This window comes from Crassostrea angulata, chromosome 5 (genome assembly GCF_025612915.1).
Source record: "Crassostrea angulata isolate pt1a10 chromosome 5, ASM2561291v2, whole genome shotgun sequence".
NCBI lineage: Eukaryota > Metazoa > Mollusca > Bivalvia > Ostreida > Ostreidae > Magallana > Magallana angulata.
In genome coordinates this window covers 13,631,027-13,650,424 of record NC_069115.1, presented here as the reverse complement: position 1 = coordinate 13,650,424, position 19,398 = coordinate 13,631,027, and the positions used below count along the sequence as shown (strand labels likewise).

The following is a 19,398-nucleotide window of genomic DNA, read 5'->3' as shown; positions in this document are numbered from 1 at the left end:
TGTCAACCTCCGCTTCGCGTCGGTTGACAATGGTTTTCTCGGGGTGTCAATTTCAACTGTTACCCTCCCAAACAGGCACTATTTATATAATACCGTTTGATATGAAAACGGCTAATCTAGCGTAGCGGTAACGCGTTGGGCTTAAGGCTGGAATGAATTTAGCGTCGTGAGTTCGAATCCCGCTGTCGGCGCATTCAAGATTTTCGTTGTAAATATTTGCCGTGCTCTATTTCGGCATAGTATGCTTACGCTATATAAATCCTTTCATACTATGCGAAAATAGATGAGTATTGAATGTATATAGTGACAAACTGACAGAAGGCATAATAATTATATAATAATAACCATATTTAGACTGCTTGTCACGAATAACAACCCCGGAGTTCCAGTTTATTCTATGGTCGTTATATTATAATAGGAAAAGTCAGAATTTAGAATACTCCACTTTGTTCCAATTTCAACATCATTCTAAATTATGACCCACCATTCTTTTTTCCTTTAAACTAATTCTGATTTTGATATATCATTACCCTAAAGATGAATAACTTCAAAAATTAAAGTTTAATAACTAACTGGATTCTCACTCCAAAATTGAATGCATAGTCATGATAGTACCACCAATAATTATACTTAATTATACATTGTAGTTATACAAATTAAAAATTGAATATTCTAGCACTCCAGCTACATGCATTGTACTTAGATAAATCTTTCACTTCATGTGAAAACAAAAGAAAAATAAAAGGAAAAGATATATTATAAATGGATAGAAGAACAATTTATTTTGATATTTAAAAAAAAAATAAACTTAATAGCGTGAAATATATCAACAAAAAACAAAACAATTAAAAAATTCAACTGTCCTACCTGCTGACATCTTGATAATAACTATATACCGCTGACTTACTTAAAAACATAAAGTAAGTTTAGATAAAAATATCAAAAATATATAATAATCTGATTTTTAGCATGATTAGAAATAATACAATATATGGAATACAAAAATCTAAATCCATCCAAATGGATCATTGTGAAAACAAGATAAAGTAATTTGTAAAAATAGAACTCTATAATTCATTAATTTGTCTTAAACAAATCTGTAACAGATGTAAATAATAAATAAATGGCACTTTATAAAAGACATCAACAATTCCATGAAAGACTTCAACAATTTCATATAAGACTTTTACACACAAATAACAAACTAATAAAAAATATCTAGCATTTAACAAATTACAGCTAGTATATCCACTAAATACATGTATTAACAACCTTATGAATAAATGTACAATATATGAATACAAGAAGGTAATGTTCATACAGTCAACAAAAAAATGCCCATTAATATATATACCAACCAAAGGTATTAATTAACAACAAGTAACAATTTAAAATATATAACAATAATTAACAACAACCTTTTTTGAAAGACTTATAAGATTATATAACTTCACAATGCTCCATGTTGAAAAATTGTAAAGCACCATGCAGTTACCTTTAGGTTTAAATAAATATATGCTGAGTCTGGTATATATAATATATAAAATGGGCTTCAGTTTCTTTTTGTCCATCATGATTAAGATTAACAGTTTTGATATTTCCAATATTCTTCTAATACACTGGTCAATACCATTTTACTATTTACTATTTTTATAGTTCTAAATTCAATAAAATATAACAGTAAATATCAGTGTTGCAGATTCTTTGCAAAAAATCATTGTTGACATGAATAAAATATCCATCTATTGAAGCTTCAGATTACCAGGTATTTCCTATAAAAAATCTCTCTCACTGACCACTGGGAGGTGCACACACATTGTAGAGGGAATAGTTCCACCAGAAGTTAGGCGATACTGTTTCGTACAAAATCAAGATGCGCGCAGGAGCTAAATCTGGATCCTGAGATGGCAAATCATTTCTTCCATGTTCATGTTTATGCAGTTTCAAAGGCAGCACCAATATCAATATCACAAGAAACGTAAGCGACGACACGCGACATGAATAAAGAATCGGAGTTGCGACTCTCACCCACCACATCATTTTTCTTTTGTTTTCCATCTATTAAGATTAGGAAAACGGATATAACCTTTGATCTTAACCCTTTAATTCATTGATAGGGTTGAAAATTTTACACCAATCAACAACAAAAAAGGGTTAAATTGTTACCTTTTACCTTGACCTTTACGCAAGCCAAGTACGGACAGTCCCCTTCACAAACTGCCGACATATTGGACACTTCCTCATGGCGGGGGCACAATCTGCACAACAACAAAGATGTCCGCACGGCAACATGGCGATGGAGGCGTCATTCTCCATACAGATCTTACACATCCTTAGGTCCCTCAGTTTTTTGTTCTCCTCCATTAGTGAACGAGTATCTATAAAATACAAAATATGAGTGTATAAATATATGCTTTTTATGTCAGAACATAAAATCTAAGTGAAAAAAAAATGCTTTTGAAACAATTTAAACATTTTTTTTTTCAAATTATCAACAAAAACCATATATGTATATTTTATGCATAGAATTTTTCATTATAAGGCACCAGTTATGTAAAATACATACCTTCAAGAGACATTGCAGGTGCCAGCGCATCATTCAGAGAATCAAACTTTTCTTCTGTGTTTGATGTAGCAGCATCTAAAATACAAAAGTTACAAAATTTTAGGACTTTTCTAAAAAATCAAATGATTCAATTCAGTTTTTTTTAAACTGAATATTAAAATGAATAATAGAATATTAACATAAAAATTACCTTTGTCCTGATTTTTTTGTGTTTTCTCATGGGCCCCAGATTCTGAAGTTTCCTGTGGGGTGGGCCCAATTGCTGCCTTCAATTGACCTCCCTGAGATATGTCAGGTGTATTGTGATCAACACTTGGATTTCTAGATTGACTTTCATTGGCTGGTCTCGGGCTGTGAATTGGAGGGGGGATGTCCAGTCCATTTGTTCTATCTTCTTTTCTTAAAATGACCTCCATAAGATCCATCCCAGTGATGTCTTCTGGATCTAAAAGAAACCAGTAAATGTTAACATCATGGTACATTTATGCTGCTATATTTTTCACAATTTTTTTTCAAAATAAATTTTAATTGCTATTTATCACTCTAGCTCTCTCTCTTCTCTCTCTCTCTCTCTCTCTCTCTTTCTCTCTCTCTCTCTGAGCACCTGCTCATCTCTCTCTCACTTCTTTATTCTTTTTTTTATTTCCATTAAGTTATCATATAACAATTTACAGCTTTTAATATTTTAATTAATCTAAGAGTGAATGGTCCTCTTATTAATTACCTTTTGTCCCTCTCAACTGATTAAATGCTTCTCTAATTTCACTCTCAGGGTAACCCATTTCCAGGACACTTTGAAAAGATGGAAATGCTGTGATATCGGTTTGTCTTGATCCACTCGATAATCCTCCATTCTGCTCAACTGAACTGCTCTGCTCAACAGATGATGCAGCAGTGGATTCCTCTCCCATCGCCTCTAGAGCTTCCTGTAAAAAACAATATAAAAATAGCCATCAATGCCCAATAATCTTAAAGCATCACTTAATATAAAAGGTTTAACTCCTTGTAAAATTTCTAAGAATAAAGAAATCAACAAATAAATCATCAAGAACAATATGATTCTCAAGGTCTTTAATTTTGAAATTAAAAATATAAAAAGAAAAAAAATCAACTTACAAGCTCTTGGTGCCTAATTTGTACCAATGCAACAAACTCGTCTCCTCTGTTTTGTCTAACAAAGGCGCATTTTGGAAACCATCGGGCATGTTCTGTCCAAGGATCATCTCCGGGCTCCCAATTACGTAATCCTCCCCCGCAGAAGAAACAGCGTGTGTAATCCCCATAACCTGCATAGAAAAATCCTGCCAGGGCCAAAACTTGCGGTGTTTGCGTCAAGCTAGTCGGCCAATCTTGAAATGAGCTGACCCTTGTTGCCAGAACAGCATATGCAGGATATTTTGCACGGTCAAAATTGATTCCTAGGGGATCTAAATTTCTTAAAAATGCATTGATCTGTTCTTGAATGGCTCTTGACTTTTTGTGATTTGGGTTTGACTGACTCTCAGTACTTTGATTATTCTGGGAGGACAATGTTTCACTCCTCTCTGTGTTTCTATTGGATGCTGGGACTAAGTGGTCACGGTCAAGTGTTGGTGACCCAGATATACTTCCAGAGCCTTGTTCAACAGTTGATTCTGTTCCAGTTTCTTCCGATCGTCTTCCAATTTCTGTAGTTTGTGGATCAGATAGATTTTGTGGTATAGTCCTTTGTGAAGGTTCATTAACTTGCTCTGAGTTTGAATGCTGATTGTTTCTTTCATTATCCGAGGTTTCACTCACTTGTTCTGTGTTTGAATGTTGTTGGTGGTTTCCATTAAGACTGTTCAGACTCCCTCCTACTGGGACATTCACACTTTGCTCATTCAGTAAGGGACATTGTGGAGACATTTGCTGGTGAATTTCTCTGGGTATGTCTCCATCTCTCCATCCCCTTTTCTCCGATTTACATGCAAAGCAAATGACTAGATCATCCTCTCCCTGGCCTATGTAATAGAAGCCTTCTTTTGCAAGCTTGAAGGCGGAAACAGACCTTGAGAGGGGGAAATTTTTAAATGTCCCCAGACGAACCAGTTCTAGATTCATGGAGTGTGGCCCTTCGGACGATGATAATGATTCGTTTGAGCTCGACCTAGAAGCTTCCTCGGATGGATGATTGGTTGATTGCCGAGTACCGCTGGATAATTCTTTTGCCACAAACTCGTCGAGGTTTCTGGAGGTTGCTATGAGTGGATGCAAAGCTACATTTTTTCTCCCATCTGAGCGACCATTAAAATAATCCCTGTACATAAAACTGTCCAGTAACATTTCAATTTTTGTGTCCACTGAGTTAACTTCTTTTACTGTGGTTGACTTTCTCCTCTTCATTTCTTTTGTTCTATAGTCTGTCAATAAGCTTGCCAACATTTTTTCTAAGAAATGTTCTTCAAAATATCTGATGCCTTCTTTTCCCATGGTTAGTGTTTTCTGCTGCTGACATCGCATGTGTGATTCCCTTTCGTCACATGTTAATCCCCTGTTCAAAGATTTCTTACTCCTTACAATTTTTTTCCTTCTAGACACGGCTGATCTTTTCTTGACAGGATGTTTAGATTTCATTTTTTGAACTTCTAATAATAAGTGTCCTAGTTTATTGTCCATCTCTTGCAGCTTTGAAAAAATGGTCTTCCGACATACGGAGGTACACCCTTCTGTAGTATAAATAGTCACTCCATTTTTGTGTATGCCTAAATCTTGAACTGGCCAACTTAAGCTTCTCTTTACACGGGAACTTTTTTGAGGTACTGCCATTCTGTTGTGTTCTGAAATAAATTTTGATAGGATTTTAATCAGTAAAATGTGTTATATAACGCTTATTTACAAAATATTTTCAACATCTTAATTTATTATAAACGATAGCTAGATTACTGATCGATAATAGCACATGATTTTAATTTACTCGTTAAGTTTACAATATATTCATAATTGTTTACAAAAAGCTTGGTTCACCCGTGCAAGTTCCTTTTCAACTGTTTATACACATGACCTATATATATATATAAAATCTTTGGTCTAAAAATAGATTGGGAATATTCCGGATGACTCGAGAAAGTACTTAACCAATGGGCATTGACATCTGTTTGTACGTATCATGTTTTTTGGTCAAGATGTTAAATTAACCTAAAATAGTGAATACTACGTACTTACGGATTAAATACTGTCCCTCTTTGATCTAGTGTACTGTATACCGGAATTTTTTAGTTTGTCCCGGGTGATCGGATCCGGTTTTAATGACCCGGTTTTTCTTAAATCATGTTATTAATCGCAGAAATATCAATTTCCATTTAGGAAATCATTATTTTTCAAAAGTATTTCGTATGATCAAACGGAATAAACCATGAATTACCTCAAGGTAAGAGAAGCGAGACCGACCGTGGGTTTCCGACGATGCAAACACATGTAGTATACGTACTTCATTTATAGACTGACGATCCGTGCACGAGTAACTTTACTGCCAATTATCATTTACTACTGATTTATCAAGGATGCTAAAAAAAATCTCCTTCCTCACTCAAATCGATTGATAGATGTGTTTGTTGTTAAATGATAAAACATTATATAACATGATTCCTATGATACAGTATTGTATCACTATGATATGATACACTATTTATCATGTTTATATAATAGATTAGTGTTGTGTTTTGTGTTGTGTTTAGGCTATGCCTAAATAGTACTCAGGGTTTGATACATGGTGCACGAGATTAAAAATTGCACAAGTCATCAAACACTTAATTGATACTTATTATAAAAATTACCGATTAAATGGCGCATAAAGTCGGGAAATCTGCTTTTTGAATATTGATTAGCTGTTTCGGCTAAAGATACACTTCTTCCCATTACATTGACAACACGTGACTCCGCCATTGATTGGTTAAGCTAAAATATGAAAATTGAAGAAAAGAAATTACATTTGAGTACTTTTTCATGTGAGGATCAAAAACTCTTTACCTAGAGGGTTAAAGTAGGAGGAGGTTAATATGGTCCTTGGGATAACTTTCTATGAGCAATATATCAGAGACTTTAATTACTGTGTGGATTTCATAAGTTTGAGATTTTCTAGGTGGAAGTGCGGGGGAAGGGGTGTCTTACCTCCTCTAAAATAAATATGAATATTAGAATATGTAAATTCCAATTCCAGCATAACTTAATTATACGGCGGTAATAAACTAAAATATTCAGACGGCCTATCGTGTGTAAAAAAAAATCATAGTGAATAATCATGCTACATACATTTGTACGATTAATATCGTTATTTGGTTGCGAATTATGACAGTGTCGTGAGACTAGATTAACATTGTATATTGAATTATAGATAAACTCATTTTTTAAGAATGTCCCCTTATATAGTTTATTAAAATATACAATCTGATTTAAGAAAGAAGAAACCAATATTGTTAATAAGACATATTCATCGTACCTTTAGATTTTGCTGGACAGACGAAAATAGAGTCCCATACATGTATATGAGAGTTAGGAATAATATGACCACTTCCATCTTTCAATTACTGACTTATATTTCTCTTTTTTGATAATTTAGTTTACCCCAGTATTTCACTCTGATTTATGCTTATTATTATTCATAGGCGTACACTTTTCCAGTTTCGATTTTAAAAATAACACAAGGGGATTCCAATCATTTGAATATAAAGTCGCTAGAGAAATGTGTTTCCGATATGGCATAACTAATCGTAGCTTATTTGTAAAGTAAAATAAGGTTTTATATATCTGGTATGCATTGTATGCATTCACATCAAGTTCTTACACGTGCATTCGAACGACAGTAATATTTTTATTTAAACGGAAGACTTGTATTTCACATTGCGAATTTTAAACACGTGTCACTCCTCGTTCCAATAGATGTTTGGCCAACTATTGATCCATTTAAGGCCACTGAACAAATTAATTGGTTAAAACATACAAGTATACACATAGATTGGTACCTGATTTTTAAATGGGTAATCCACACATGTAGTGAGTTTGGTATAAATTCCAAATCCTTTTAAATATATACAATAAAAATTGCGCAATACCGTTTTCGGTTTGCCAAAATTAGTGACGCAATTTCAAGTATGCATTACTACATGCATGGTATAGAATTATGGAGGGGAATATACGCGATTATATAATGCGTCTAAAGCCCTTTCTTCCTCCTCTCCCCACCCTCCAAATTAAACACAAATAAACATATATTAGAAGAAAACAACTGTTAATATATCTATAAACCTACATCAAACTTTGAGTTTTTGAGAATATTTTTTTTTCCTAAGTAAAACTTGGATTTTTCCCCTAATGTGGTCCCATCCTTTCCCGAAGGTCACACTTTTGATAAACTTGAATCTACACAATATGTGGATACTTGCTTTTCTAGGCGATCGATTTTTAAAAAGATATCTTAAAGATTTTTCTGTATATAAATTATATTCCCATCTAAATATTCGACGCCACCCGCTTTTATGTTGTGGCCCAACCTACCCATTGAAATCATAATTTGGACAAACCTGAATCTATCCAACCCGAGGATATTTCGGACAAGTGACATTTTTTGGCTTATTGGTTTTTTCTATATATTCCTATGTAATAACTTGACCCCCCCCCCCCCACCATTATGGTCCCACCCTACCCCTGCGGTTCATACTTTGAATAAATCTGATTTTTTTTAGACCGGGGGCTATACAGACCTGCAGCTGTGTCTATATATATATTCCTTGATAAAATTTGAACCCCATTGTGGCCCCACTCTACCCGTGTGGATCATGATTTGAACACACTACCTGAGGATGATTCCACACAAGTTTTAGCTTTCTTACCAATATTGGTTTTCGCTTTATTTTTTCTGCAATGTTACCATCATATCTCAAATGAATCACCAAAGTTTAAATATACAGCAGACGATGACTCATCCACGTGCATATCGACCTCGATCGTTGAACCTTAAACATGTAAAGAGTGTTGTAATGTGGTATTTAATTGAATATGTTTAAAAGTAAAAGTAATACCTGTACCATTTGTATTCATTTTGATCGGGTACGAAACAAAAGGTACAGCGTCGTATGTTGACACTATGTCATTGTTTTCATATTGGACTTTTATATATGATTGTATAATCCTATAGATGGAGTTTAATGTCTGCGATCAGTGTTATAATTGATTCAACAGAAAAAATATGCTTTGAATTCTCACTAGCTTCTTGTGGAAGAGTGGCGATAATAACGACGATGATGATGATGGTGATGATGATGATGATGACAATGTCGATGTTTGTAAATTTATTTTGATAATACTCACAAAGGGTGCTTAATAGCCGAAGAATTATTATATCTATTTCTTGTGAAGCTGTATCTATTGTACATGTATGCAGATCCATGCAGTTTTTAGTCTTTTATAATTGAAATAAATTCACTCATATGTATTATTATTGTTGTCCAAAAACTAAAAAAAAACATTCTTTACCAAAAGAATTGCTTTATTAGGACATCATCTGTGCATTGACTGACACAAACGACTGGACCTATTGATGACTTAGTTTGAATGCATTAAGTCTCAAAGTGTCTATCGCAGCTGGAGTGAGTGTTTTTCTTACGCAAGGGAAATGTTCTGTTATTTAAACACTTCAAATATAGACAACAACAACGCAATGACATTTAATTGATAAAACCTTTCTACGCGCTTTTCCCCGTTCATTCATACCAACAAATATTATTTGAGCGAAATTTAAAAAAAAATATATATATATATAATAATAATGAAAAAAAATAAAATGGTGATTTGACCTTATCCATGCATTTAACATTCCACACATTTATAAAGAATTCATTACCTATCATTGAAGCGCATGGCACTTCTTTCTTACATAATCTAAGAAATTATCATTTAAGAGGGGAAAATATATTAAAAAATCAGCTGTACTTGTAAACAGACTATAACTCCATGGTATAATTTAATTTTAACATTCTACCCCAATGTCTAAAATATTTTCTTTGATTTTCATAGAACTCAAAAACTTTCACACATAGCTCTAAGATATGTTTAAAGGCATGCTCTAATGTTCATGTTATACCGGTATTCTAATTATCAATTCACGTGTATTTTAAATTACAAATTGAATCTATGTACACACACGCGCTGAAAAAAAAAAACATGATGTAGAACTAACTATTGATGTCACAATAATTAAATGAACACATCCCTATAAATCAATGTGCAAAACAGCGGACTACGACGTCAAAAAGGATTGTAACATGTATGCAATTCACATAATAAAAAAATGATAAACTGCGTAATAACGTTCTTTCTAGAAGAGCACATGTTCATTAACAGCATCTATTTTCTTTTCATTCTAGAACATCTGTTTACTTTGATATTTTATAAATCTGAATTTAAGTAGCAAAAAATATTACCTGTTAAGGAACAATAATATACAATAAGAATTGTAAAACAAGGTGTTCTTTAAACAACATGTTTACGATATCAAATAATATTAAAAATTAAAAACCAAAACACAAAACAAAACTACGCACTTGCAGTATGTAAACAAAACATGCATCAAATGCAGAAGGTCAAGGTCAAATACAAGCTTATTTATACCCAAAGGTACCCTTTCTAAACTATAAAATTAATTGTGCCTGTTTCATCCATAGGTCCTTGAAGACAGGACCGACCTCCCTTCCCACCCCAAACCAAGTATTCCCTTCACTTCAAACGAAATCGACATCACAAACTCATGCAGCTGCATTAATTTTCATGCGCGGATCTAGAAGGGGAGGGGGTCAGGTGGGTTCGCCCCATGCAAAATTCAAATTTCTTTAAAATATATCATAAAACACCAAAATTATTCCTCGGATCCCCCTCCACCTCCTTGACTTATTCCTGTTCGCTCCTTGGGGAGCATAGGGCCGCAACCACTCCTCGCCAGCGGACTCTGTTTTGGGCTACTTTCTTTAACTGGGCCCAGGTGAAGCCTGCCTCTTTTGCCTCTGACTCTACTGATCTTCTCCAGGTTTGCCTAGGTCTCCCCACCTTTCTCTTTCCCTGTGGGTTCCAATCCAGTGCCTGTCTTGTGATGTTTTCTGGGGATTTACGTAGAGTGTGGCCTATCCATCCCCATTTTCTCCTCTTTATTTCAATGTTGATGGGATCTTGTTTGGTCTTTTCCCATAGGCTTGTGTTTGATATGGTGTCTGGCCATCTGATGTTAAGAATATGGCGGAGACATTTGTTGACAAAAGACTGGAGTTTGTTGTTTATCGTTTTTGTTACCTTCCAGGTCTCCGAGCCATACAACAGGACTGATTTGACGTTTGTATTAAAGATTCTTGTTTTGGTGTTGATGGAGAGTGCTTTTGAATTCCAAATTTGACGTAGGGTGTTGAATGCATGTCTTGCCTTGTTGGTACGACTTTTAACGTCGTTGTCAGCGCCCCCGTCCTTACTGACAATGCTCCCAAGATAGGTGAATTTGTCGGTCTCTCTGATGTTCTCTCCATTTAACTGGATTGGTGTATTCTGTTTGTTGTTTATTCTCATCACCTCTGTCTTTTTAATGTTTATTTTTAGGCCAGTCTTTTCTGCTTCTGCTGCGAGGCGTGACAATTTCTCCTGCGCATGTTGTTGTTTGTGGGATAGCAGGTCAATGTCATCTGCAAAATCCAGGTCCTCGAGGTGTTTGGTGAAGGTCCATTGGATTCCAGTCTTGTTGCCTTGCGTTGTTTCCTTCATGATCCAATCAATAACAATTAAAAATATTGTTGGTGAAAGAATGCAGCCCTGCCTTACTCCTGTTTCTACTTTAAATGGATGTGTTAGTTTTCCATTGTGGATTATGTGACATGTGGCGTCGTCGTACAGGTTTCTAATGATGCTAATGAACTTCGGTGGTATTCCATAATGTTCCATTAGTGTCCAGATGGTTGACCTATCCACACTGTCAAAAGCTTTTTCAAAGTCCACAAATGTTGAATATAGTGGGGACTGCCACTCAATAGACTGCTCTATGATGATTCGAAGGGTGGCGATTTGGTCTGTGCATGATCTGTTCTGGCGAAACCCTGCTTGCTCTGGTCTTAGTTCCTTGTCCAATGCTTCTTTCATTCTTTCCAAGATTACTCTTGTTAGAACTTTGCTGGCAATGGATAAAAGCATGATACCTCGCCAATTTCCACATTGCGACAGGTCACCTTTCTTTGGTAGTTTTACTAGGTATCCTATTTTCCAAGCATCTGGAACTTTTTCTTCTTCCCATATCTTTTGTAGTAGAGGTTGTAACATCTCTGCAGACTTTGTTGGGGTAGCTTTAAGAGCCTCTGGGGGAATGCCATCTGGACCAGCTGCTTTTCCGTTTTTCAGTGTTTTAATTGCCTTGGTAATTTCTACTCTAGATGGGGGTCCAGTTATGATTTGAAGTTCATTCATTATTGTTGGTATGTTTGCAGTACTGGGTGGTGGTGGCCGGTTTAGAACTTCCTTGAAGTGCTCTACCCATCTGGCTCTTTGTCCTATATCACTGCTGATAATCCTTCCCTGCTTGTCTCTTACTGGGGTGTTAGTGTTCACATTCTTACCTGACAGAGTTCTGCTTATTTCATACAGCTTTTTCATGTTGTTCTGTCTGGCTGCTGTCTCTGCCTCTTCAGTCATGTCATGGACAAACTGTCTCTTGTCTTTTCTAGCATTCTTTTTTACTTGTATGTTGGCTTCCCTATATTCTTTTTTCAGTTCCTCTTTTTGTTGAGCATCCTTACACTGGTTAATTTTCTGCTTCAACTCTTTCCTTATTTTAACTATTTCCCATGTTTCGGCTGTTATCCAATCTTTGTGCTCCCTCTTTCTCTTTCCTAAAACTTCACTGCATGCAGTTTTCCAGACGTCTTGGAGCTTAACCCAATGGTCTTCAATAGTTGTTACTGTCAATCCCTCTAGTGCATCGAACTTGTTGCTTATTGCGATGTTAAACTCATCATTTTTTTCTTTGTTTTTAATAAGGCGGACATTAAATTTGTAGTGAGGTGTTTTTGATTTATCTTTAAATGCTCTGAGTTTCATTCTGAGCGTAGCTGTAACAAGTTGGTGATCTGAGGCTGCATCTGCTCCTCGTCTTGTCCTTACATCAAGCAAACTTCTTCTCCATTTTCGCATGATGGTAATATGGTCTATTTGATTTTCTGTCTTTCCATCTGGAGAAGACCAGGTTGTTTTATGTATCTTCTTATGTGGAAAGATGGTGCCTCCTATGACTAGGTCATTGAAATTGCAGAAGTCTGTAAAAAGTTCTCCATTTTCATTAATGTTACCAATGCCGTGCTTTCCCATGATAAGTTCTTTGTTGGTGTTGTCCTCTCCAACTTTGGCATTCATATCTCCCATCACAACTTTTATATCTCTGCGAGGTGCACGGTCTATCATTGACTGTAGTGCAGCATAAAATTCGTCCTTCTCCTGCTCCTCTGCTGCATTTATTGGGGCATAACACTGAATGATTGTGATCTTCCTTCCCTTTGAGTTGAACCTGGCTGACATGAGTCTTGGCGACACTGGTTCCCATGCTATCATCGCTTTTGTTGCTTCTGGTGACAACATAAGGGCAACCCCTTGAGTGTGTGCATGATCCTGGTCCTCATGTCCAGAGTATATGATGGTTTCTCCTGATTCTACCTCCACCTCCGGCAAACTCAAATTACAGTCGGACCCCCCCCCCCCCCCCTCCTTGAAAAACATTCTCGATTCTCGCATGATTTATTATCAATGAGGATTTTTATCCTTACAACTTGAGGGGTCTTGGGTCACGGTCACTGGTCAATGAACTTACGTGAACCCTCACTTTGTGAGAATGGATCGCACCGAATTACAAAGTAAAAGAAATGTACGGATAATGAGAATGAACACAAATCACTGTTAATAATGATTTTAAAAAATCATGCATGCCGTCTGACCAAAAATCTGATGAAGGAACGTACATACGTATCGTTTAATTGATGATAAAAAATATTTGTCCAAAAAAAAAGAAAGCTCGAAATGTAATTCAAATTGTCGCTCATTTTTAATACGAAACTCAAACAGCTATAAAATTAGTAACTAAAAGTAATAATTTGGTTTTGTATTGTGAAATTTTCGACTAGAGTAGGTCGATCTGCCCACCCCCTCCCCATCCCCACCCCCACCCACCCAAAAAAAGATTTCAAACTCCGTGTTTTGTGAATGACAATGTCAGGAACATATACTCACATGTTGCAGGTGTTCCGCCTATATAATGCACGTGTATAGTCGTCAAAAGCCTTCTTAAGTCTCATTCATAGACAGGAAATCCATTGTTTTATAGTAGTCGAGTAGAGCTGACCTGATATAATTCATTCATCATCATGAGATACTGTACACTTAGATGAACCAGTGACACATTTCAAAAGAGGGGGAGTGTATTATAGTACGTCTCACAAGAGATACATAAAGTTTATCGACTTCTTTATATTTAATATTGATAAATAATTGGAGAACAATTTAAAATTAATTAAGGACGTACATGTATGTACTAGTCACCACGGAAGACTAACATATATAAGTACTGTGGTTAGTGTTTATTTGAAAACTCTTACAATCACAAAATAAATAAAGGACTGGCATGCGAGAGATAAACGTAAGCCAGGGGTTCGCAACCTTTTTTTGAAAGTAACCAGCGATAACGAAAATCACGAGGTTGATACCAATTTCCAAAAATATGGTCAATTTATTTTGCATGTAGTGATATGGTGCTTTCAGTTTCTGTGGTTTTCTAAAATTTGATAAAGGATTACGTGCAAAATGATGATTAAATTGCTGACACAGGGAAATAAATATAAGCGAGTTACATCTATTTTACATGTACATCAATAGCTAAACACATGTCGTATAGTTGTAATGTTCTAGCAGTAAACATCCGTTGTTTTAATTTTTGACAAAGCTGATTTATTTACATGTAAATTATATATACGTAATGCTTTCTAAAATAATGACTAATTTATACGTCTTGATCAGCACACGTATATTATGTTTTGCTTCTAATGAAATTTTGGGCTGTTATTTACGAATCAGAACCTAAAATCGCAATAAGCTCTAGAAGAATTACATGCACAATTTTTCGCATATATATTTGCTGTAGTGATGACTCACTTTTCAAAATCATAGTACGGAGGTTTTTAAAATCTATTTTTAGAGAAGGAATTTTCATTTAATTGCTGTATAAACGCGAATCGAAATCCTTTAATTTCGTAAATATTGATTATTATTTTGTAAAATCAAATTGAAAAATTTAGCAAGAAAAACATCTTACATTGGTTCTCCGTCTCTTGAATATCAATCCATTTACTCATTTCTGTTACCAGTCAGTTTATATTACCTTCCAGACATGAAAGTAGGTGTTTTGGAATTTATGGTTTATGGACACCGACGCTTCACTCCCACCAGCAGTTCTTTTTATTTATTATTACAAAGTATGTTTGACTAAATTGGAAGGGAGTTAAATTGGACCGAAAAATTCTTGTTCAAAAAAGATGTTAAAGAAAAAGGTAACTTATACACACCAAATGGTAATTGCTTCAGTATTAATTGAGAGGAATGACCCCCGTACGAAAAATTCCACCCTGACTTAAGGCGGAATGTAGGCAAAATTTGAAAAGCGGATTCCGTCTTTCATTCCTCTGAATGTATAACTAATATCACAGATTCAGGGTGGAGTCCGGGTGGAGTCCGGGCGGTATATGGCTCGAAATATTCAAATGAGATTAAGCGTATTCCGGGTAATAAAAATCCGCCTTAAAACAAACGGGAATCCGCCTTAATCTTAGGTGGAATCCACCTTTTGATAAATTGAAATCCGCCTTAATATGAGGTGGAATACGCAAGATTCCGCCCTAAAATAAGATGGAATCCACCTAAATATAAGGTGGAATCCGCCTTAGTATAATATATCCGCTATAAAAACAACACTTAGATAAATACAATTCGCTGACAGGTTACATTTTGATTTGAAACAATGTACCTTTTCATAATTTCTACAGAAATATATATTGAAATCTTTTTTTTTTTGGTAGATATAAATAAATAAATATCTATTTGGTTATATGAAGAAAACAAAGTGAATCAATATCTATCAAATTTCGAACCAGTTTTTTAAACAGCAGATCAATGTTATCAAGTGCATCAGTTGGCGCTTGAAAATGGATAGAGATTTGGTGGGTGGACACGAAGAATAAAAAGCTTATCAATGGATTATCTACATTTTTGGTCACCCGAGTCACACAGGTGACCTATTGCAATTGGTGTACGTCCGTCGTCGTGCGCCGTGCGTCGTCCTTCGATCGTGCTATACTATTTTACATTTTTAACTTCATGAATTCTACAGGACGAATTAATTGTTACAATTTTTGGTGTGAAGCAATTATAGTTATTTATCTATATTGTAGTTGTTAGGTTCATAGCTTTACTCCCTTGGGCCCTCAGACGGGGCCAAATATGTAAATTTAAAAAAAGTCCAAATTTTCAAAATTCTCCTTCTTTACTCCCATATCTATTTGAAAAAAAACCCACCTAAAGGCATAGTTATGATGCCCAGGAAATTGTTAAATTTATGACCCTAAGGACAGGGTTTAAAGTCCTAGGGTGGGGGTTTAGCCATATAGCGAAAATCAATTACAAGTGGAATTAAAAAAAACCCATCTCTACTCCAATACATATAAAATGCATGTGTGAAAAAAATGCATGGTTATGAAGTATGATGTCAATAAAATCCTCTACCTAAATTCTTAAATTCATGTCCCATGAGCCAATTCTGTCCAATTACAGTCATCAGAGATAAAGTCGTACATTGTTATTTTATTCATAATGTTCTAATGCTAACTTGTGAAATTCACTGCCAAGTTATAACTAATATTATAGAATATTGACTATTAAAGGCATATGCAGGTCTTATTACAAAAAGTTTACAATTTTCTGCCCACGAAGCTTATTTATAGTTATTCCGAGATTCCTCCGGTTCTTTAACCCCCACCCACTCCCCACATTTTCTAGCTGCAGAACAGACCGGAGAGCTACAGGGCCACCCATTGAAAAAATTGTATATTTATTGCGCAGAAAAACGTGCGCTAGTTTTCGACTAATTTACCTTATTTATACGCAAATTCTGTGAAAACAATTAGTACCATTAAATTCTTCATGCAATTTACTACTGATATCGCCTCTTTATTTGCCTCAGACTTTCTCCGAGACACGCTACTGACCTCGGAAAATCAAGTATGTTGAATTTACATCGAGATCGAGAGTCGCCATTTTTACATGTAAACGAAGTGCACCACATGAATTTACGAGACTGGTGATGGTGTTTAAAAGACTATGTGTTTTTTTTTTTTTTGCTTGTCAAGATTTATGAGGATCGAGTGTTTTTAAATCAATTCTCTTCATCATCTATCGAACATGTTTAACATACATTTATCTCCAAATTCATTTGCAGTTCAGTCTCATTATAAAGCTAGAGGGCAAGTTTACTCGATCTGTACTTATAATACTCAATTATTGTTGATATACAGTCCCTGAAAACCATGTCGGTTATCTAGTTAGCGTTGTTGCTGCATTGGCATCGGTCCTGTTTATTCATTCTGCATGCATTCCATTCTAATACTCAATAGAGTCGACGGATTATCTATCTTTTCTTTGGAAACTGTAACTGTTTGTGCATGAACAAGTCTCCGAAGCTCATGAAAGGAATACTGATTAAACGGACATTTTTGGGGTTGGTTTATGCGAACTAAATGACAATGAAAGATTATTTTTAGAATCTTTAACATGGTTGATTCATCTCAAATGCAATGATATCAGTGTTAATTTCTTCAGTAATAAGAATTACGAGGCAAACGCCCTTATTTGATTTTGTTTTGTTTTGACAATCTGGCAATCATACTGTACGTGGTACGTGTACTTGTGTTTTTTTAATCTATAAAACGATGATCTCGATCGTGTGCTGACCATATTCACCAGTTTCAAGAACTTCAAGAGAATGAATAACGAATTATGATTCCATGTTGGTAGACTAATAAAACGAATGCGGCATATACTTCCTACACTCGAAAAGAAGGAGAAAAAAGTCCCTTGTTTTCTTTTTTTAACCACTAACTAAGTTTGTAGTTTCTATTTTTTCTGATAATTCTTATACGAGAAAACGTGACATTTTATTCGTCAGCTGAAGTTTCCTAGCCTTTTAGGGTATTCTAAATACAATGAAATGTCTCATGCATTGCGGTTAAATGATTACAATCACGTTAGTTAATTCTTCTTCCCGGTTATTTATTTGATTTACAACCTTTTTTAAACGTATAGGATGACCATGGTATTTTTTTAAAAATACATGTAAATGTTTAAGTGACTCTAATCACGTTTGTTATTTTTCTTCCTGGTTTTTATTTGAATACAAACCTTTTGATTTTTTACCGTATATGGATGACTAGGGTACTTTTATTTAGAAGTAATAGTTAAAGTATTCTAGTCGTGTAAATGTAAATAATCCAACTATCAATAAATCTTAAATTTGTTGCAGTTAAAATTGGAGATTTATGGATAAATGGATTATTTACTTTTACACTTAAGATATCTTCATTTTTTTCCTTGAAGGTATAATGTGGATTGATGTGAAAATGGAAATTTAAAACCAAAACATAAAAAAGCAACCGAAACAGCATGATCAATGTTTAGTCTGTTAAAGTTGCGCCTGTTTGACGTCGATCACTTGGATTTTCTATAAATCATTTTAAGTTTAATCTTAGTTTCAATCTAATTGTTGAATTTGAATTGGTGCCGGTGTAATGAAGAATAATGACCCCCGTAGAATAATGACCGGGGATCATTATTCTACGTAGAAAAATGACCCCTTTGCCTGAAGAATAAGTGTCATTTTCATAAAAATGACACACTCCACATGAAGAAAAGTGACCCCTGTAGAATAATGACCCCCTTGTTGATTAAAGTTTTTCAGTATATTTTTTTATTATTTGTGAAATAGTCTTTACACTATTGTAATTTTTACTGCTGCAGTTTACAGAAAGTAACAGAATATATAATTCATATTCAAATAAACTTAAAGTGAAAGAAGGGGTATATCTTACAAAATAAAAATCCTTCCGTTATAACAAGATATTGAGGTATTGCATCGAGGTATGGTTGTCATCTTAACAATTACATTTACATATATCTATGGTGTTCCGATAGGGCCACTTCGACCTAAGTTGCAAGGGCGATAGTGCGAAGGCGAAGGAGCAAAAATGCGAAGATGCGACGACGAAGCGCGAAGATGTGATGCCTAAAGTGCGAGGGTGCGAAGGCGAAGGAGCGATATTACTATCGCTCCTTCCCAACTTTGCACTCCGGCCTTCGCATCTTCGCACTTTCGCCTTCGCCTTTTTTGATTGCATTCAGCAAGTCTCGGTCGATTACATAGAACTTAATACAGGCACCGTACTCGCCAAGGTTTTCCGATTAATCAATGCTATTATTGGTACGCATGCTCTAGACCATCGCGCTTACTATGAATGTGTATAAATAAATTTAATTACTGCGTACATGTAACATATATGTTCACCAGTGCTGGCTATGCCTAATCATTATCTACTCCACACAAAATTTAATGTCCGCCATAATGTGTACATATGCACTTCCAGACTCCTGTCACTTACCAGCCGTCTGTTAAATGTGGACCAAACACAGTAACATTCTAATTTCATTATGCGACACTCCTTGCTCATGCATGGATCTAGAGGGGGAGAGGGGGTCCGCCCCCCGGAAAA

General features: G+C 35.2%; 1 protein-coding gene across 4 annotated transcripts; it reads right to left on the bottom strand.

Moving 5' to 3' along the window:
* Positions 1 to 422: 422 nt before the first annotated feature.
* LOC128184754 (baculoviral IAP repeat-containing protein 3-like) lies at positions 423 to 13,909 on the bottom strand. 4 transcript variants are annotated; one of them, XM_052854341.1, is made up of 8 exons: positions 7,023 to 7,600; positions 6,361 to 6,481; positions 3,683 to 5,364; positions 3,291 to 3,492; positions 2,757 to 3,011; positions 2,567 to 2,641; positions 2,167 to 2,378; positions 423 to 2,058 (listed from the first exon to the last, which is right to left on the bottom strand). In XM_052854341.1, exons 1-7 carry the CDS (start codon positions 7,098 to 7,100, stop codon positions 2,182 to 2,184), a joined length of 2,610 nt encoding a protein of 869 aa, XP_052710301.1. In that variant the 5' UTR covers positions 7,101 to 7,600; the 3' UTR covers positions 423 to 2,058; positions 2,167 to 2,181. The 4 variants fall into 4 exon arrangements, with proteins under 4 accessions (XP_052710301.1, XP_052710299.1, XP_052710303.1 ...); XM_052854339.1 differs by having other exon boundaries at positions 423 to 2,378; positions 7,023 to 7,601; XM_052854343.1 differs by lacking the exons at positions 6,361 to 6,481; positions 7,023 to 7,600 and adding an exon at positions 13,823 to 13,909 and having other exon boundaries at positions 423 to 2,378.
* Between the last annotated feature and the right edge of the window lie 5,489 nt (positions 13,910 to 19,398).

What these genes read in the sequence shown, in the direction of transcription:
- LOC128184754 (XM_052854339.1), bottom strand. Translation starts at nt 7,100, where the DNA reads ATGGAAGTGGTCATATTATTCCTAACTCTCATATACATGTATGGGACT. An exon ending in CTGTCCAGCAAAATCTAAAG is followed by an intron (nt 6,482 to 7,022) that starts GTACGATGAATA and finishes TTCATATTTTAG; the next exon opens with CTTAACCAATCAATGGCGGA. An exon ending in CTTTATGCGCCATTTAATCG is followed by an intron (nt 5,365 to 6,360) that starts GTAATTTTTATA and finishes AATTTATTTCAG; the next exon opens with AACACAACAGAATGGCAGTA.